The sequence below is a fragment of the Tauraco erythrolophus genome, chromosome 20, assembly GCF_009769465.1.
Source record: "Tauraco erythrolophus isolate bTauEry1 chromosome 20, bTauEry1.pri, whole genome shotgun sequence".
Lineage (NCBI taxonomy): Eukaryota > Metazoa > Chordata > Aves > Musophagiformes > Musophagidae > Tauraco > Tauraco erythrolophus.
This window is the reverse complement of record NC_141484.1, coordinates 9,993,968-10,013,495: the sequence shown is the minus strand read 5'-3', so window position 1 is coordinate 10,013,495 and position 19,528 is coordinate 9,993,968. Positions and strand designations below refer to the sequence as shown.

Sequence of the window (19,528 nt, the reverse complement as noted above, 5' to 3'; positions counted from 1 at the left end):
TTCAGAAATGAGATTCAGTGCAATGCATTCTAGCCTGGCTTTTCTCCCTACTGTTGTTTTCTTTTGGGATTACTGTTTGGTCATTGTTTGGTTCAGGCCATACTCAATTGCCCTTGTAATTAGTGTGCAGCTAATGACCGTGTACTGAGAATCATGTCTGCTCTCATTTTCTGGGATTGTTTTGACTCTTTTGGCTCCCACTGACTTTTGGGGGGATTTTTTGACATTTAGCACCTCTGAAGCTAGGTTATGAACAAGCTACTAACGTGTTAAGTCATAGCCATTGTGATAGGATTATTCTGACTAAATTTGACTGCCTAAAATTTAAGTGTCTGTATCAAGATGAGTCACCCTTTATGGACAGGGAAGTTCTATCATTATGTTCCTGGAGTTAGCAGGCAGTGTGTTTCACCCTAAAGTGGATGCCTGTGTTTGATCAGATGGTTCATGCCTTAAGAAAAGTGGGAGTAGATCACCTGTTGAGTTTTTATTAGATTTCTAATCTAATTTGTTTGGAGAGTTGGTCTAAGTGTCTGTATAGAACTGAATGTATAAAATTTGGGTTTTAAATCCGTGTTTATCTGTGGAAGCTGCCAGACATAAGAAGAGTTTAAGGAGCTCCACCCCAGGTTGAAATCAAGAAGAGCACCTTTAAAATGTAAATGCTTAGATGCACGTGACAAAATTTACATTCATGCACCCATGTTTAAAAATTTCAACTATACAGGAATATTAATATCACCACTCTAATATGCTATGAAATCATCCGATCAGCATTTTCATTAGTGTTTGAAGACTGGCAGTAATTGTGAGGTTTCTTCTGCCTTCACAATCCAGGCTGTGCTCTTTATTTCCTGTGTAGCTCTTGGAAGCAGGCACAGTCTCCTGTCTTAACTGTGCACGTTCTGTTTGACAAGTTCAGCCTCTTGTTTGGCTAGATACTTCATCTTGTAATAGAAGAAGGAACCAGTTTACCTCCTGTAATCCAGATTCTGGTTTATTTCACAGTTGTGTTTACAACAAGTTTGTTTAAAGCTGCAAAGACCGATTTGTATAGTTCTTGGCTGTCACTAGTCAAGAGGATGAAATTAATAACCACTCCCTTTTCAGTCCCTAAGGCATTTTCTTTCCAATAACCTTTTAAGGTAGGTGCCACTGGGTAGCAAATCCGTAGTGCTTTGGTAATATTTAAAATAAATTGCATCTTGTCCAAGCTTGATGAAGATGTAAGCGTCTTTGGCAGAAATAAAAGATCGATGGAAGTTACTACTTAATATAGGTATAAGGAATATAAAATGGAAAATCAATGCACAACAGTTGTAGGGTTGAGTTTAAGAACTCTTAACTTTTTAAGATTCTTCTCAATTCATTCACTTCATTATCAACATCACCATTAGTAACAGAAGTGTCATTTCCAGTATACTTCTCTGAATTTGAAATAAAGTTTGAGGTACTCTGCATGTGTTGCAACTTATGACAGAAGAGAAAGTTGTGGAATATGAAGCAGGAAGTAGATTCATCTTTCGGGCTGTGACACCTCAAAGGTGCTGCTATGCACCATAGTTTAAACTCTAAGAATATGCTAAATTTTAAGCACTTGCATTTCTCAGTGCTTAAAATTGCTGAAGGTTAAGTATAGGCATAATTATTTGCAGGATTTCAGGTGAATGTGCAAGGTCTGCTTTGTTCTCCAACAGAGCTGGTTCTGACATTCTATTAATTAACACTGGTGCTTTTTTCATCTTTTTCCTAGGTGTTTACCTCCCATGGACCTACTGTGATCATGCCAACCTGGTTCTGTTCTCGAGAATGGTTTTTTCACGTGGGAAAATTTGATGAGGGTGGAAAGGTGAGTGCTACAGATGATATGGATGATATGTAGTCCAGGAAACAACTCTTTGTTTAACAGCCTCTGAAAGCCCTGAGCCTGTTATTAAGAAACACTAGGCAAAGGGGTATAGATAAAAATCGAGGTCTCAAAAAATCTGGGTCATACTGTGTATGTGTTTGTTTTTTTCCTAAATACAGTCATTAACCAAGTACAGTTGTTTTGGGGTGACCGGTGATTGAAGGACATAACTGAGATGGGCTTTGTAGATAAATCTAACACATTTGTGAGATATGGTGACATATCTAGAAAAATTAAAGAAAGACTCAGACATTTAAGTACCTCTTCAGTCCCTGAAAGACTGAAGCAGCAGATTTGAAAGCTAAACAAAAGTTAGGTGATAGTTTTGTTCTGAACCGTCTCTGAAAGGTAAGGTGGATTTGGTGAAAAGAGATTGGAGGGAAAGAAAGGTGCAGGATGGTAAAGAGATGGTCATATATTCTCTTAAGGGGAAAGATTTATATCCCTAAGATGAAGAAAGAAGGAAGGAGGGGAGGTCCCAATGTCCCATAAAACTACTATCATTAAATCTCATTTATCTGCTTGTCTCTCATCCATTGTCAATCTTAGTTCTCAGGCTTGTCCTTGGGAGAAGTTAAGTATCTTTTCCTCAAGGATCAAGACTGAGATGTTACAAATTAAACGACTGTTATCTGAGAAGTGTTCCTCCACTGACAGGTGTTCTTTTTCTTTATGGATTTCCTATATGAGTTCATTTTGGTTGCTTTAGGCTCATCAGCATGTTTGTGGAATAAAATTCAGGGATCTCTGTTGGCGGTATTTATTGTGGTAGTACTAGAAATATGTTGGCAAATAGCATTTGGATTGGATTCTCCTTATAAGAATGCATTTGGATCCATTCTGTGTGTTTTGGACCTGAGGGGTTTTGCTTCCAGTGGTTTTGGTGAGATTTTAAGGCTCTGGGTGGTTCTGAATTTTTTTTTTTTTTTTTTTTTGGAAAGCCTTCATTTAATAGTACTCTAAAAAAATCTGCTAAAGCTTTTCCCTATTTTATTATTTAAACTACAACATATTATGATTATTATTCTTTTTACAGCCTCTAAATGGAGCCCTCCTGTGCCATGCAGTGTGTATATATACACACACAGACATACACACACGTGTATTTGTATGTATGAGGATATACAAATATTATTCTTTGGGCTGCCAAAAAAAAATATAATTTAAGGAGACAATGGACAGAGAATGTAATTGTGTAGAGTGGTGAAAAGATTTGCCCTTAATTACATGGTGGGTGAGTAGAAGAGCTGGGAATGGTGCCTGGCTCGCAATACAATCTACGTTCGTTGACCCACGCTCTTTATTTCTTTTTTATTATTATTACTCATCATTGTATTTTCATTCTCTGAAGAATGTTTGACTTAAGTTCTTGAGCATTGTTAGTAAGCTCAAAAAAGAAAGAAAGAAAAAGCTAAAACATACTAACAACAATAGAACAGTAAGCCTAATGATTAAGTTCAAGAGGTTAAGTAAAACATACTATTGTTCTGTGCTTTTTTCTTTTTTTTTTCTCTTCGTTCTGTTTTTTGGGGCTGGGTTTGTTTTTTTATTTTACTTTATCTATAGAATTGTGTAGGAACTATGCCACTGGTTATTCAGATGTAATACACTTACAATCTTAACCTTAATTATTTTTCAGCCAAAATGCATGATATGTCCTTCTAGTTTTAAAAATTACTGGTGATAAGGTAAACTTTTTGTTTGTCCCTGTTGTGAAGTGTCCAACATTTCAAAACTCAAAATCTGGCTGATATACAGGATCTTCAAAAAAATACCCTATGAATAAGGATGACGACAGACCTGAACAAAGCAATAAACATAAGCAATGATGTCAAACCTTTGCCCTGTGCGGGTTTAGAGGACACAAAATCAAGTCCTAAATCTTTCAGCATTCAGCATTGATCAAACTCATTAATTTTTATTTTCATTTGAAAAGAATGCCTTTGAGGTAAAGAAAGATTTTTCTCTGTGTATCAATAGAGCTGTTAGAAACTAGTACTGAGTGCTCTTACGGATCTTATCCGTGTATGTATGTTCTGACCTGACCCATGATCTGACTATGTTAATTTGATCACTTCTCTCTTCATATTTGGGTTGGTATTTAAGTGTCATGTTGCTGCAAGTAAACACAGAAACAGGCCAAAAAATCTCCATATTTCATCCTTCTCCGTTTGCTAAACTGTTTCCATGCCAAAAAGCTGCAATTCTCATTTGGAATTAAATCCAAACACCTGTTCTTCATATTTCAGTGCTTAGAACAAATGGAATACAATTCTTCCATGGAATAAATTGTGATTTGATGTTTATGTTAATAGTATGGGTGGACTGATAGAATATAAGTATATGAGCTATGATGTAATCTTTTTTTTTATTACAGGTGAGTATGCATGTATCTCTCCATCCATCCAGGCTTTACACGAAACAGATTTTGTATTAATATTTACAAAATGTTTTTAGAAATAAGTTCTTTCTGGTCAAGTTCTGCAGTTACTGGAAATGTATTCCTTTTATGTAATCACTGTGGCAATGTCCAAGCAAAATCCTAAGTAGTGTCTTCCTAAATGGTGGCAAAGAACCCGACAGGTTTGCTTTATGGACTAATTAACTAAAATTGTGGAGATGTTATTTATGCAACCTCTGATATATGATAATTCAAGCAGAAGTACTTGAAAGTAGTTGATTTTAGCAAGCTGTAATGGTGTGCTGAGACTGAGATAATACGATAGAAATGGTCACAAGTCTATAAAGTAACTTTTTAAATAGTGTCCAGTGCTAGGCAGAGAGCCACAAGAACCATATTTCGGATTTAATTTTTTTAGGAAACTAAAGGGAAATAATGTTCTTTTTATCCAACCAATTCAGTTAGAGAGTGCAGTACTTCCTTACTGAAAGAAGTAACAGGACTTCACTAAACCCTTCAGAACTCACACTTGAAAATTGGTGTGTGATGTTATCCATATGATTGGTTTTGCTCATATACTTTGGTGTCTTCTAACAGCTAACACCATTGTTGAAAACTCATAACTGTGTCCAAAAGTGTCACAAAAAGTTATGCTGAGGAAAAAATGTACCTGGTCTTGTATAACATGAAAAGCAGATTTCAAAGCTATGTCATCTGTTAAAGTAGGGAACTTATGAAGTCATGCACAGGGTAGACACGGTGTCTGTTATTAGGTAAGCAAAGTTATTGCTTCATATGCCTGCCAGTGCAATTTACAGACAAACCCAACATTTTGCAATTGTATCTGGCCGTGTGTACTTCTACCGAAATGTATTCTTCAGGTGGACAGCAGATTTTGTTTCCTATTGATGTCCAAATGGAGATCTCTGAGAAGGCACGTTGTTTATCTCTTTCAGCACGTTGTCCTTTTGCTCGAGTCACTTGGGTGTAATGGCACTAAGGTAAAACAACCTAGCGTCTTGCTTGAGATGAATGCTCTAAGAAATCTTCAGTACGACAAGAACTGTACAAATGAGCACTGCTGACCTGCAGGCTCCACTCCATGCAAATATGGCGAATTGCATAGTCTTGACTTTAATCAAGCAGTATTATTCTTGACATCACAACTCTAATATGCCACACTTGATTCTTTCTCTAGAGTTTTACCCCAACTTGGTCCCAGGTTTTCTGTCACCTCTGTATTTAAACTTCCTTTTAAAGAGTATGAAAACTAACAGTGGAGTGACAGCCTTAAAGTTCTAAACTAATCTGAAAGTGTAAACAGAGGAAAATTATTCTTAATGAGCCCCAGATGGAATAGCATATTATAAGCCACTGACCTTTCTGAATACGAACTGTGGCTCCGAACAAAGTGTCTGGAGCTCAGTTTTGATCTATTTTTGTGATAAAAGGTCACAAAAAGCACGAATTGAGGAGATGTCAAAATATCCTTTGGTGCACAGGAGACTATGGCACATGCTACAAAGCTCCAAGATAACTTTGTAGACTATTAGGCACTAACTACTGCGTTTTTCCATTTTGTCTATCAGAGCACACAAATGTCATTCCTTCCAAAAGGCAAGCAGTTACAAAAATGCCTGAAACGTAAAAGGCTAAGTAGGAATTTGTTTTTCCAGAACATGAATTAAAATATGGTCAGTCTGTCAACCTATCAAGGTGCTCTGGGGAAAAGTCTGGATAAAACACAGACACTAATGTTTTTGGCTTCGTATGATTAAGGTTGAACAGAGATTAGTATTTGATCTAAAAAGGAAAGATAAAGTGGTGGAGCCAATGATTGCCTTTGATACTTTATAAACTGTTAGAAAATTCACCCCATACCCCATGTCTAATGACATTTTTGCTAGTCTGTTATTAAATATCATTTAGAATTTACCATCTCCCTTCCATTTGACTTCCACATCATCTTTGTGTAACTGGATTTCTCTGAGCCAGTACATTTGGATGAAAGTAATCTTTCCAAGTTTTCTCTAACCTGTTATTTCCCAAACAATGAAGTAAATGATACAGGCTTCAAATCTTATAATCAAGGCAAAATGATGTAAAAACATTATTTGGATGGGAGCCAAAAAATTAAGTGGCAGATCTGCAGAAAGAGAGACTTAATAATCGTGAAGAGAAGCTATTAATAGCTATTTAATATGGAGTTAGCTCGTGGTTAGTCTGCTTGCATACCTCTGGTGACTACCGTAAAGGAATTTAAACTAAGGAGTATTTTTGATCAACGTTAATTTCTCCTTGAAATAAATAATTTCAGTGAGAAGTTGTTCATTACAAAAGAAGAATACAATAGACATTTAATACACAACCTGTCTTTAGGGAAAGACCAAAGGATGGATAACTCTTGATAAATTACTTTTAATTCCTAATTTTTTTTCACCTTTACATTTCAATTGGAGAAGAGCTACATTTTCTTATTTAGTGTGAGCTTCCAGCAGCTTAGTAGCTGTTCTGCGTTAGCAGCACACTTTGAACAGCATTTGTTGGTGAGTAAGAGAGTTTAATGCCTGGCAGAACAGCATTTGTACAGCAGGAGTACTTCCTTAAAAATAGGGTATCTTTTGTGTTCACTTCCATGCAACCAACCTCTCCTTATGTGTTGTCTCTGTAAGGCCAAGATTTAGCTCAAGACTTGAAGGAAACGCTGTTGGACAGTTGTTGGCATATGTATTTAAAAGAAAAAAACAACTTTGATTTTTTACTCAACATCTCTGCTTTGTAGCTAAATTACTCTGAGTTTAGAATTTTTTTCCTCTTTGATCTTAGGTGTTGTAATATACACCATTTGATCTACTTTTTATGCAACTCTAGTGGAATATTAATACTGAATTGTTTTCTTTTTTTATTAAGTGTTCTAAAACGTGCAGTATGAAATGAGTTAGTTTAAAAAAAAAAACAGCAATGAAACAAACTCTTTCCAAAGTCCTGTAAGAAACAGGTTAGTATGGAATCAAAAGTTACTTTCTTTTTGATTCGTTCTTTCCATTCACCAATTTTAGGCCCCTCTGAGGAATTAAAGCAGTTTGGCTTATTCTGTCCAACAATTACCCTGATGTTGCTGTCTGGTTTGCAAAAAGTGTACCAAGTTGTAGCCCAGTTTCCCTTGATGCCTCTGATCAAGAGGAAGGGCTCAGCTTTCCCAAACCTGAAGGTTTTTTTTCCGTGTGGATAGATTTGCTTCACTAGGAGTTGTCAGCAGCTGATGAGCGCAGCCGTGAGTGAGGCAGGCCAGTGAGTTTATCCCTTAGTGCAGCAAATCACGTGGGGTTGGGTTTTGGCTGTAATGTGGAAAATTCTGTCTGTAGCCCAGTAACGTGTAAACTGTGCAATTTAATTGCGTTTATTAATGCTGAAAACTATTTATGTGGTAGCAGTGCTGAAATGCTGGATTGTTAATCGATACTTTTAGCTACGGATATTAATTTAAAAAAAAACTGATTAAAACATCCCTTTAGTTGTCAAACTACTTTTTCTTTGAAAGTCGTGTTGTTTGACAAAGATTCTGGTGTTTGAAATGCCATCTGGATCCAATAATATGTCTCAATTGGGACGAAGCTCTTGCATCACAACAAACTTTCATGCTCAGGAGCTATAGGAAGTCCCATCCCTGCAGGATCTATAACACAGTCAACATCTTTCCTCCCCTGAAAAATGCCTTGCAGGGCTGCTCCTTTGTAATGGGAGAGGCCACTGCTGAGCCACACCAGACACCTGCTCCTTCCTAGGGCCGAGTGTACTTTATTTCAAAGTATTTCTGCCAGTTAAAGCAAAGTTGGAACCAAAGAGCCTTTTGAAAGATCCTTTTACTTTTGCAGTAACTCTCTTTTTTAATATACATATTAACGGTTGTCTTGAATAATGTAAATGCTTATCCAAAAGAAAATGAATCGCAGATACATATGTGATGTAATCATATATCTGATATGATATATAATCAAAATATGACTACTGCAGAAAGCTGATGCGTGTTACAAAATTTGTGCCCAGCCTAACAGTCTAGTGTGTGACTGGAAGAGAGAAAAAGGTTTAAACTTTGCTGCTGGCTCTCAGTATTTCTATTAAAGTCCAGAACAAGAAAAAGATAGAAAGGGCTACAAGATAAATGGAAAGAATTTGAGTTTTTCTTATATTCTTGATGATTGTGGTTGCTGTCTGCTACTCCAGCTTCCCCCAGATTTCTTTTGTGGCTTTCAAAGTAGGTTCATATAAAGCAAAAATTGTATGAAGTTCTCTAAAAGTTTTCTTCTGCATCGCAGCTCTTAACCTAGAAGTCAGACCAATATCTACAAAGACAAACAATAGCTACAGATAAGCTGCCCTTAGCAAGCAGTCAGATCAGAATCTGTTTTATTTGGAATCTGGGAGTGTGGCCTGATTCAGTGTCTTACATCAGTCTATCAGATAGTGAAGTCAGGAGCTGCAAAGTACAGGGCTTGATTTGGTTCTGATTTCTTCTAAGATACATGTGTCCAATTAAGTGGTTTGGATTTGTTTTCCAGGGTTCAAAGATTTTTTGTCTCATTTCTCTTCCCTCCCCACACCCAACTGGTGGCTCAATCTGGTGGGTATGAGAAACAGTCACTGAACTGTATTGCTCTTGTAACCAGAAGGCCAGAAGAAACCACAGAGGGATTTTGTGTCCAGCACTGTAATTAGAGAATCTCCTTTTCTTAATCAAGGAAGAAACTCAGAAGCTGTGGTTATGGGGAAAAAAATCAACTTTTTTTTTTAACTTTTGCTTTATTTTAACTTCTGCTCTTATTATTTTTCTGTGTTGAATTAGAATACCTAAAGTTGAGGTTGATGTTTATGCCTGTTATTCATGTATGTGATATTGCCTACAGAAAGAATGTGTTTCATTATCTTTCTCTACTTTCCCTTCCCAACTTTGTCATGTTTTCTTTCAACTTTTTATTGATGCTACACTTCAATATTTTATTTGGCCCACCTGGTTTTATATTTCAGAGATTTTTAGCCTGATAAAATCATGTGCCCTCTTAAACACTGAGCTGGAGGAAAGAAAAATCCATATTTCAACATAGAAAAATTAAATGTTCTAGCTATATTTCATGAAGGTGCACCATTGCAAAATGTAAACAGATGCTACTTTTTACCTTCAGTATAGGGTTGTATCTTCAAAGGTGGGTATATGCTATCATGTGCCATGAGACTGCCCTTCTGACACTATCTCGGGCATGGAGATTTTCTGATTTTTAGGTGGGAAATGTTGCATATGATTATGAAATCTCTAATGTTTCCTAGAGCCTGATAGATCCACAATTCTAGGATATTTGTTTTCTTGCAGTATTTCGGCAGTATTGCTTGCAATTCCATTAGGAAGAATGTTCCATGGAAATAAGTTGCAAAGATAAAAAAGTTCTGTTTTCGGGCATCGCCTCATTCTGAGGTTGCTTCTATTAAGGTTTTTACTAAAGTCTGTTATGATGGGGCCTGATTCACCTTTCTGAAGTAAAGACCAGTGTACGTATTAGTATGGCAACCACAGAAAGAATGATAATTCTAGTAAAACGAAAAAACACTCTTAAGTCACTGATTCCTTTCAGTGAACTATTTGGTTACGTGGCACTTCAGGCTTCATGAACTGTTCAGCAGCTGGATTTCTCTCTTTTGGGACTAACCTGCACCAAGCTTTATATCCCTGTCAAAATGGGGTGATGTTTATTTTTCCACCTCTGTCCTTGTGCTCAACTGTACTTCATTTTTAAATAGCACTGCTTGCTGTTTTAATAGTTTTATCTTTTCTACAGGTATGTTTATTTAATGACCTATTAGGTAACTTCATGGAGACATACAGAAATAGTATGAATAAAATTATGTTAAACCAGAAAAATAAAATGTGTCTTCAGATGTAACTATGAATGCTGGTTTGAAATAACTGCTTCTCTTCCAGGGTGTTCCGGAAGATTTGTTGTTTTTTTATAAACATATCCAAAAGGGCGGTGAAGTCTTTCGAGTAAACCATTGTCTCCTGCTGTACCGTTACCATCCACAGGCTGCAACTCATTCCGTCCTAGAGTAAGTTGCATTTTTTGGTAGAACTTAAAAATCAGCTTCATCTTGGAGGATTGGCAGCAAATATGCTTAATCTCTTCAAGGCATCACACAGCAAAATTATTACCTAGTGGTGTTTAATTGTTTGTTGTTATTTTTAAAGGCTAAAAATCAGACAGAATGTGTTGATAGTATCCTCTTTTGGTGGTTGAGGGTTAGTTTTCTATTCATTCTTGCTATAATTTGCTTTTAAGTAACATATGGTAATGCTGGAATGGAAATTATGAGTTGAAATCTTTGATTTGGGTGCTGTTGCCCATACAGGATCGGTGTAGCTGTGTTAATAATGGTTTAGTGAGGCAGGGATGGAGCGGGGGCATTTTAACATTTGACAAATATTCTAAGAAATCGTTTCATCTTTTCAACTGTACTTGAAATACACAATAGGTTTTGTAAGAGCGATGAAGCATTTTGAGGACTGCGTTCTAGCAGTACTGTTTTCCCAACTGCCAGTTACCATCCCTTCAGCTGAGACTGGGACTGATCACATGAGATCTTGTAATCTGCCCGAATAACCTCTCTGGTCATCTAAAGCATCTGAGTTTCTTACCCTCAAAGCAGATTAAGAATGCCTTATATTATCCTGTATCTCATCTGCTGAACATGACATCAGCAAGCAGTGAAGCGGTAACTTTTTCAGTTCTTTGGACACAATTGCAAGAACGTGTTTGAAAGATATCCTAGTAGTGAAATTTTATTGGGGCTTTTAATTAGAATTTTTAATATGTGAGGGTTAGATTCTCATGGTTTTGCCATATTAACCATAATGTAAAAAATTATTTTTTTAATTTTGAAGCTTAATTTCAAAATGAACTGTCTCAATGTAAAAAAAGTACACAGAAACTTGTAATACCAACAAACACCTTTTGAAAAAAAAACAAACACTAAACCTTTCATCTGATAATGTGCTGCATTTACATACGTTATTTTCCTATTTTAAAATGTCTAAACCATCTAAATCAGATAATAAGTTTTCAAAAATACCTGAGGATGTTTAGGAGTAATTATCTCAGGTGCTTCCTTGTAAGCTGTTGCCTACTGCTTTTACAGCGCTGGTTTACCCGTGCAGAAAACGTTAAATTGTCGATTGCTGATTCCTCTACGTGCTCATTTTACTCATCAAAGGCCTTCTTCCTTATCAGAAGTCCTGCAAGCTGACCTAGAGTTGTTTCTTTCTCTTATGCATTGACATAAATGAGAAATTATGCAAGTTTTACTCTCTTTTAGGAGTCCCTCACCAGAATCACAGTGGTAATTAATGTTTTCTTCCTGATTAATGATATAAATACACTTTTCAGTCAGTCCTATTTGTGTGGCTTTGTAGAACTGACTAGTAAAACTAAACATTTCTATGTGCATTTTAGTTGCATATCACTATATTCTTGTATTACTGTAAATACTATAGTGTGCTAGCATAAATATCATGCTCATGGTTAATGTCACTTTAGATCTTTATAAATACATATATGTACGTATGCATATGTATATGAAATCATTTAACTCTGAAACAGTCATTCCAAGCAAATGGAAGATACTCTCTGGATTTTGCGAACTAATATGAGGTAAATTATTTTCCTTTTTATTGGTGTTTACATGTAAGGAGGTTTTTTCTCTTTTAGTGTGCGATGATTTTGGCAGTTAGTTACAAATTTTTCAGCCACGCGTCACGGAATGCTACAACTCTTGGAAGCCTGTGGCTTGTGTCTGTGGGAAAACATCTTATTCTTGGAAATGTGTTTGTTTTGAATTTACTGCAAGCTGTTGCTTATTGAGATCTACGAGGTTGTGTGGCACAAGCACCCTGAATTACAACATCCTGTGAGAATGTGGAAACACTGTAAGCTGTTTCAGATGTGCAGTTTGCATGTCCAAACTGGCGCCTTTCTTGTCTCATTCTAAGAAGTCAGGCAAGCCATTCTTCCTGTTCTGCTAGTGAGATTTGGGGAGCACTTTCAGATAGGAGGTTGTGTAAAATCTCTTCTTATGGACTTGTTCCCCTGGTTGTTCCCCAAGCCGAGAAGGGCTGCCCAGCGTTTGTGCCTACAGACTGAGGTGTGCGTTGAGCAAAAGGAGATTAATGGACTCATCACAAAGGTTTATGTTTATGATTTAAATTGGGTCTGCGCTAATTTGCCTTTTGGTCACTCCATCTTATGTAATGCATGTTCTACCTTTTCTGGAAGTCTCTTCTGTTTTTTTCATGGTTTTGTTTGAGCAGTTTTCTGTGGCATTTTGTCTTTCGCCGTTGGCCTATGTTGTCTTTGAATTTTCAGAGTTAGCCTATACCTACATTTGGAAGTAGTAACTCACCAGCCACATTGATATCTTGTCTGAGATCAAAGTGATGCTTGTAGGAAAGATGATTTTTTTATTATTATTATTATTTTTTTTAACAGGTTAGGCCTAGTTTGAGTCTTAAATAGAGGTGGTTAGTTTCTACAAAGGTGCATGATTCAGTCCTTTCAGCAAAGAAAACAGTTGCTCGTAGCCTATTATGGGCTGATTTCAGTTTACATGAGTGTCTTTCATTACCGTTCAGGGGAAAAAATGCCTGATTGTGCATTTTCAGGCTTCCTAAAATATATATAAAACTACTTGGCAAGTGACATTTAGTTCTTTTTAGTTAGTATGTATAATTGTAAACACTAAGGATTTTTAGTATCCTTCTGGAACAAATATCTAGGGGTAAAAGTATCTGTGCAGCAGGAAACAAAATCTTATTTGTGTTCTCCCTTACCCTGGGGCATCAGACTGCATTTTTAAATGTTTTGGGTGAGTGACAGAATCTGAATGAAGTACAGTGTCTATATTTAGATTTCATTAGGTGCATACAGAAATATAAATGTCCTTATTGTAATTTCATCTAAAGCCTATGATGGATACCTGCTAAATGTGAAGGAGCAATACAAGTTTTGAGAAAATACTCTTGGGCCAAGAATTTTCAACACAAAATCCCACGTATTGTATCTCTTGGATCTAAATAATTTTATCTCACATTACAGCTTGTATCCTAGGGCTGTGTGTGCTTTGTGCTACATAGCTACATTACACTGATTTGATAAAATGTCAGAGCTGGCTTTATAATGAGAAGTACTGTAGTGAAAAAGCTTGGTGTATAATAAAAACACTGTAAAACTCAGAGATTTTTATCTTACCAAAGGGGAGAAAAAGGAACTGTATATAAAACAATGTACCTCATTGCAAGATAAAAGTCAGCTTGGAACAAGATGAGCAATAAAACATTGTACTTGACTTAAGGTAGTGTTGCTCACAAAGGCAGGCAGTTGGGGCAGGTAGCTAAACTTTGTAGCACAAATTTACAAAATTTTAGTCAAGAGAAATTTAATATACGCAGAAATAAGGTTTGTACCTTCCCTCTACGATTCGGGCTATTCCCTTTTATGCAGAGTATGTGAAGTGTACTTACGAGGCTTACAGTAATTTCATATGCCATGTATTCAGAATGAATATAATATTGTAAGAGCTTGTTCTGCAGAAATAACCAAAATTACGTAATCTATTGAAACCATCTGGTTTCAGGCACTAGAAGCTTCCAGTGTCATCCAAGCAAAGGAGAACAGGCACTTAGTCTGAAACACACGTTTGGTTCTTTTCGAGGTACTCCGAGGCATGGGTCCCGTGTCGCTGATGAGCGCAGGAATGCCTGCTTCATTTCCTGCAAAAACATGTGCATCCAAAAACAGGCGGGAGAGAGGAATAGCGTAACATATTCCTGTACAGCTGAAATAAAGATGAGGTCAACTGCATTTTTATCTTCTATGTGTGCATTTGGCACTTCCATTAAACAAGGAAACTAATGACCTCATTAGATTCTTGAAAAGTAAATGTCATTAACATTGATAGTCTGTCTGTGTTAATAAGCCTTTCATGAAAAATAGGCCACAATGCAAACCATGCTTCAGTTAATGACCCACGACCTGAAGATGAACTCAGACATTAATAGAACCTATTAACAGTGTAAATGTAATAACTCAGTGGGACGATATAGTCCAGCAATTAATAAGTTCACATGAAGTTCAACAGAACAACAACGACCAAAAAAAAACCACCAGTTTATTCACCAGTATGGTCAAGGTTCAGATGGGATTAATTTCTGAATTTCCTGTGGATTCTTGAATTCTGCGTGCAAAACTAGCTATAAAGAATCTGTTCTTTCAGCTCTCTCTGTGATTTAAAAAATTCTCCCTTCTTCCATCTCTGGATTATCTATCAGGTGAGAGTCACCTATGATATAAAACTCTGTTACCCTGCCATGAACAAAAACAACACTGGAAGAGACCATTCACTTGAACAGCTCCTCTTCCTGTCTGGTGTTACCCGAGTAGCATGCAGGACCGACGTATACAGAAAAGGTCAGATTTATAGATTTATAGTATTACTGTGGATGGTAATCAATGCCTAAAATTCCAGTACTGTTCAGGATTTTGGGCTTGTATTTGTGCATTTCTCAAGTACTTGTACATCTGTCTTTGCTCTGTTGATTCACTTACGTAGGCTCGCTGGGGGAAGGAGGGTAAAGGCAGGCAAACAATATGGTGAGGTTTAACTGAGCTCAGGCATTAAATCATATAGCTTTTATTGTCACATTATCTTTCATTTCAAAATAGGAATAGAGCAGATGTTTCTTGACTCCTGTATTCAGTCAGTAGGTCACCACACATTTTAACAGAGCTCCATTGTTATGTTATTTGGGTGGATGGTATGGTAATAACTACTTGGGACTGAGGAACACACTTCATAGTCATTCTCACCCGCTGCATGAATACCCTCATTTCACTTCTGCAGAGTTTTGGCTCCTCTTCTTCCTTCCAGACTTCGTAACTGATGAGTATTGAGGGGCCACGGCAAGTGAGATCTTAGGAGAATTATGTAAACCTTGAGAATGGTTTTCCAAATAGAAAAATGTATACTTCTGACATTTCTTCTGTAAAGTAAAGAAGTGACAAGAAAATGAAAAAAATGGGAAAAATAATGTACTTCAAGAATTTGGGTCAAGGAGGAGTATTAGGATGTGGGAACAAGCTTCTAAACCCAGAAGATTTTGTATCCCACCTTCTCACTGAGGAAAATCTTGTGAACTGAATACAGGCTAGGAAATGACACTAAAGGCTACTGGGAAATGGCTGACTTAAATCCTTTCTGACATGAGTAGGAAATGCAGCCTTGATTTGGGATGATGCAGAGTAGTAATACCTCCTAGTTTTTGCTGGTGGCTATGAATATGCAATAATGCACAATGTGAAAACAGCTGAGAGAATCAGCTCTGAGTAGTGGTTTGTGCAACTTCTAGATCGTTCCAGGCATTTTCTTTAATCGTCCTTTGCACGTTGCTGCAATTCCTGTCTGTTGCACCTGCACTGGCTCTTAAAGGATGGGAAAACGGCATTCCCTTATCCCTGAAGGCAGGAATCCCAGTTATCTGCTCTGGAAACATTAGAAAACGTGGCAAATTAGGTGAACCAGAAACCTGAAGGGGATAACTGAAAACTCTCTTTTGGCATTCCGTAAGGTAATTTCGTTTCAACATGTGAGATACCTTGTTTGTACAGGGTCAAGTTTTCACAAAGATTAATTCTGTGATTGTCACTCTAAAGCTCAGTCACAAATTCTGTCCTCAATTCTGATTATCTCAGCTTGCACTGTCAGAAGAATTTCAGGGTTAACTCAAGACTGCGAAGTGTTCGATATAACTTAGGATTCTCATTAAAAAGGGCACACACAATATGGGCATGTGATTTTTAAATTCTTTTCTGTGAGCATTTCCATAAGAATGCCTCAGTGATGCAAGCAAACAATCATGAGTGCTGGGTGTATTTGCTCCATTCTTACAACCCAAAGTAGGTATTTAAGAAAGCCATTTATTGGTGCTTAAACGAAGCTGGCAACATTCTTCTTTTTGAACAGTGATCAAATTAATTTGGAGTTTAATAACTTTCATATCCTTTTATTTCTGAGTGTAATTCCCTTACATGCTTTGCCCACTTGCATTTCTCAATATAACATTCGTAGGTAAGATTAGGTCAGCAAATCTGCTTCATGAAATCTTTGTGGGTGATTGCCAATGACAGGATTTGGTCTTCTTGAATTTTACCTCTGTAGGGACTTCTGTAGAATATAGGCACCCATCACCTAGACAGCAAATGCATACTGTCTGGAAGCCACTGATACTGAATGTCCTGGGACATCTCCATGACAATTAGAAACACTTTCTGTGTGCCTGGACATGCATTGCAGTGTTTGCCCTGCAAACAGAAGTTAGTTGATAATTCTTTTTATGCCATGTAAGGTTGCCTGTTTTTCCCTTAGCTTTCTTAACTTTGCAAACTCAAGTGGAAGAGAAACCTGGCCTGTGTCACTCAAGTCGACAGAAGAGATTCCGAAGTACCTCTGGAATGTAATCCTTCTGAAATCACATTTCAAAGTAAAATCGGTTTTAAAACCTTTCCATTTACGTGTAAAGCAATAATCTTCCTTTTTAGAAGCTAGCAGAAGCTCTAAAATTTCCAGTAAAGTGATCCTGGAAAAATACTTGACTTTCGTATTTCTTTCCTTGGACGTTCCTTATGGGAATATAGTATGCTCTAATGAACATGGAAAAAGACAAATGTCAAAGGATGCCAGCAGCAGCTAAAGCTTTGCAGCAGGAATGCAGCTTGTGGTTGCATTAGAAGAGATTTGCAGTCAAATCCAAGACTTTTTTTCCTCCATCAGTTGAAGTGCAGGTGTACAGCCGTAGTCCTCAAAACAGTGGAAATTTCATGTGGAGTAGCTGTTCTTCTTGGGCACATTTATTTGTGTGTGAAGTTCTTTCCAAGTTATCCCACCACAATCAATGATGAAGTGCTAAGCAGGATTTGGCTGTGCTCAGAAATCGCACGCTGAAGTGGAGTGGGCTCTCTGGAGCTCACAAAGAATCCCAGCAGGAATCCGTATGTCTTAGTACGATGAGGGTTGCATGTTTTTCAAACCATAACTCCGGGCTGTGGAGGAACGATGCAAGTAAAAGCATAAAATTCCTATCATTAAAATATTAGAAAAGTTTGCGAACAAACTTTTGGGAAGAAATTAGGTTACCTATTAACCTCAATGACCTCAAATGTTATATTTGTACCTCAGAGGCATACTTCATAAAAATAATTTGGAATGCTAAATTTGTATCTGTTACAGGGCTTTGTGAAATTTGATAATCCATTATAAAAAGGAGAAATTTGAAAACGTTTCATAGAAATCGGGTGTTACTGTCATGCCAGATCATCAGACATCTCTAGCGATCATACTCATGTGTTTTACAGTTTTGTAATAGAACCAAAATTGATGTAATTCATGCAGGATTATGGATAATCAGAACTGCAACTGGGAGACAGAGCAGACTGATTCCTTGATGAGAATGACTGACAACAGCATAGCTGTAGCAGCTCCTGCTCCTGACTGTCTACCCACTTGGACGCTTTAGATTATGAACTTCAAGGAAACTTGAATGAATTTTGATTTTTTGTATAAAATCACAAGCTGCATTTGCAGACCAGAAGTAGTTTACTGTAGCAGCCCCCCACGATAACCTGTGCTGACTCATGAATCAGAAGCCTTATTTGAAGCAGAAGAAATAACATATTCTTTGAGTATTTTGATGTTTAAATTCCATACCAACTTGATATAGTCAGAAGACTGTGGGGCTCAAAGCTGAACTGTGAAGAAGGTATATTGGTAAGGAAAAAAAATGTTATTTCCCAAGACAAAGAAAACCATAGGCAGCTTTAGGATGTCACAAGAAAATTACTACCTTTTTTCCTGTTAATACTTCAACTAATTTCAGCATCCAATTTCTTGGATCATAAGATACATTACGAATTGTAGAACGAGTCATAACAATGGTTATAAAGTGTGTTGTGTTCTGTCATGATGAAGCAAATGGAAAAACCTATCTGAAGAAATGCTTTCAGAAAGGAAAGACAATTAGAGGTTTATCAAATTTTCCCATGAAAGCAATTTTCAACGCAGGTGCCTTGTTTAAGAGATTAGATCAGGAAGATTCGTCCATCAATCCATAAATTGAGGAAATCAATTTATTGTATCTAGAAAATGTGTTTATCAAGTATAAGATAGGTTCTTAGTTAATGAGTATTAAATGAACCCTGGACATGAAACAGATGTACTTAACAGCAGGGAATTCTCTTTGAACCATCGTAAATGACATAATGTTAGATATTACATGATAGGGTGGGAATTGCTGTTTTAAAAGTGTACCTGGTTGAAAGTGATAGGAAATGTGTGTACCTCTGTGTGTACACACACACACACGAAAAAAAGTTGTAGTTGTCAAAGTGAATTTGACAGTGGGAGGAATGGTCCATGAACAAAACGCTTTCCTTGAAGTTGTCTTTTCTTTCTGAGAACCTGTCTTGAACTTGTTGAAGAACACAATGGGTCTTCAGTATTTAAAGACCTTAGGTGTTCCCTTGTTACTGATTCCAAAGCCATATGGTTCATCATTTGGTATCAGTCTCACAGTTGTTTACCTCAACTGCTTGGCTTAAGTTATATTGTGGAACTTATTACAAACATGAAGAGTTAAGGTGTATTTGGATACAGACATCTGTCAGCTTACTTTTTTTTTCTTACAACTGACTCGTTGGAGCCTTTAGCTGAATACCACGACGTAAATGGACTTCTGTTGCAGCATTGGGCTGTATATTTGGGTTGATTGGAGTAGCCAATTCATGAGATTTCAACTTTGTATGGACCAAGGAAAATGAATACATGGGCAGATGGAATGTGAAGAGGTCATCTTGGATATAGGAGATAGTTTGCCTGTATGCACTGCAGGGTTATAGAGCAGTTCATATGATGAGGATGAGTATGGGCAAACAGTGTATTGGTGGCAGGTGGAATTGTCCGTGTTCGATTTGATTACTATAGTCACAGTTTTTCATCTTCTTGCAATCTTCCATTAGGATTCTAGAAAATAATAGTCATTTAGCTGCAGATTCAAATCTATCCTAATGACTGTTGTCTCAGAATTCCATAGAATTTGTGGTGTTCTAGCAACAGTTTGTGTTTCCTTCAGA

The 19,528-nt window shown here is 37.0% G+C and overlaps 1 protein-coding gene across 1 annotated transcript in view; it reads left to right on the top strand.

Moving 5' to 3' along the window:
* Positions 1-1,783: 1,783 nt before the first annotated feature.
* QTGAL (queuosine-tRNA galactosyltransferase) overlaps positions 1,784-19,528 on the top strand; it is a 34,552-nt gene continuing 16,807 nt past the window's right edge. The window contains exons 1-2 of the mRNA XM_009978738.2: positions 1,784-1,849; positions 10,282-10,406. Of these exons, the coding sequence (XP_009977040.2) occupies positions 1,784-1,849; positions 10,282-10,406 (191 nt within the window). The remainder of the gene's footprint in view (positions 1,850-10,281; positions 10,407-19,528) is intronic.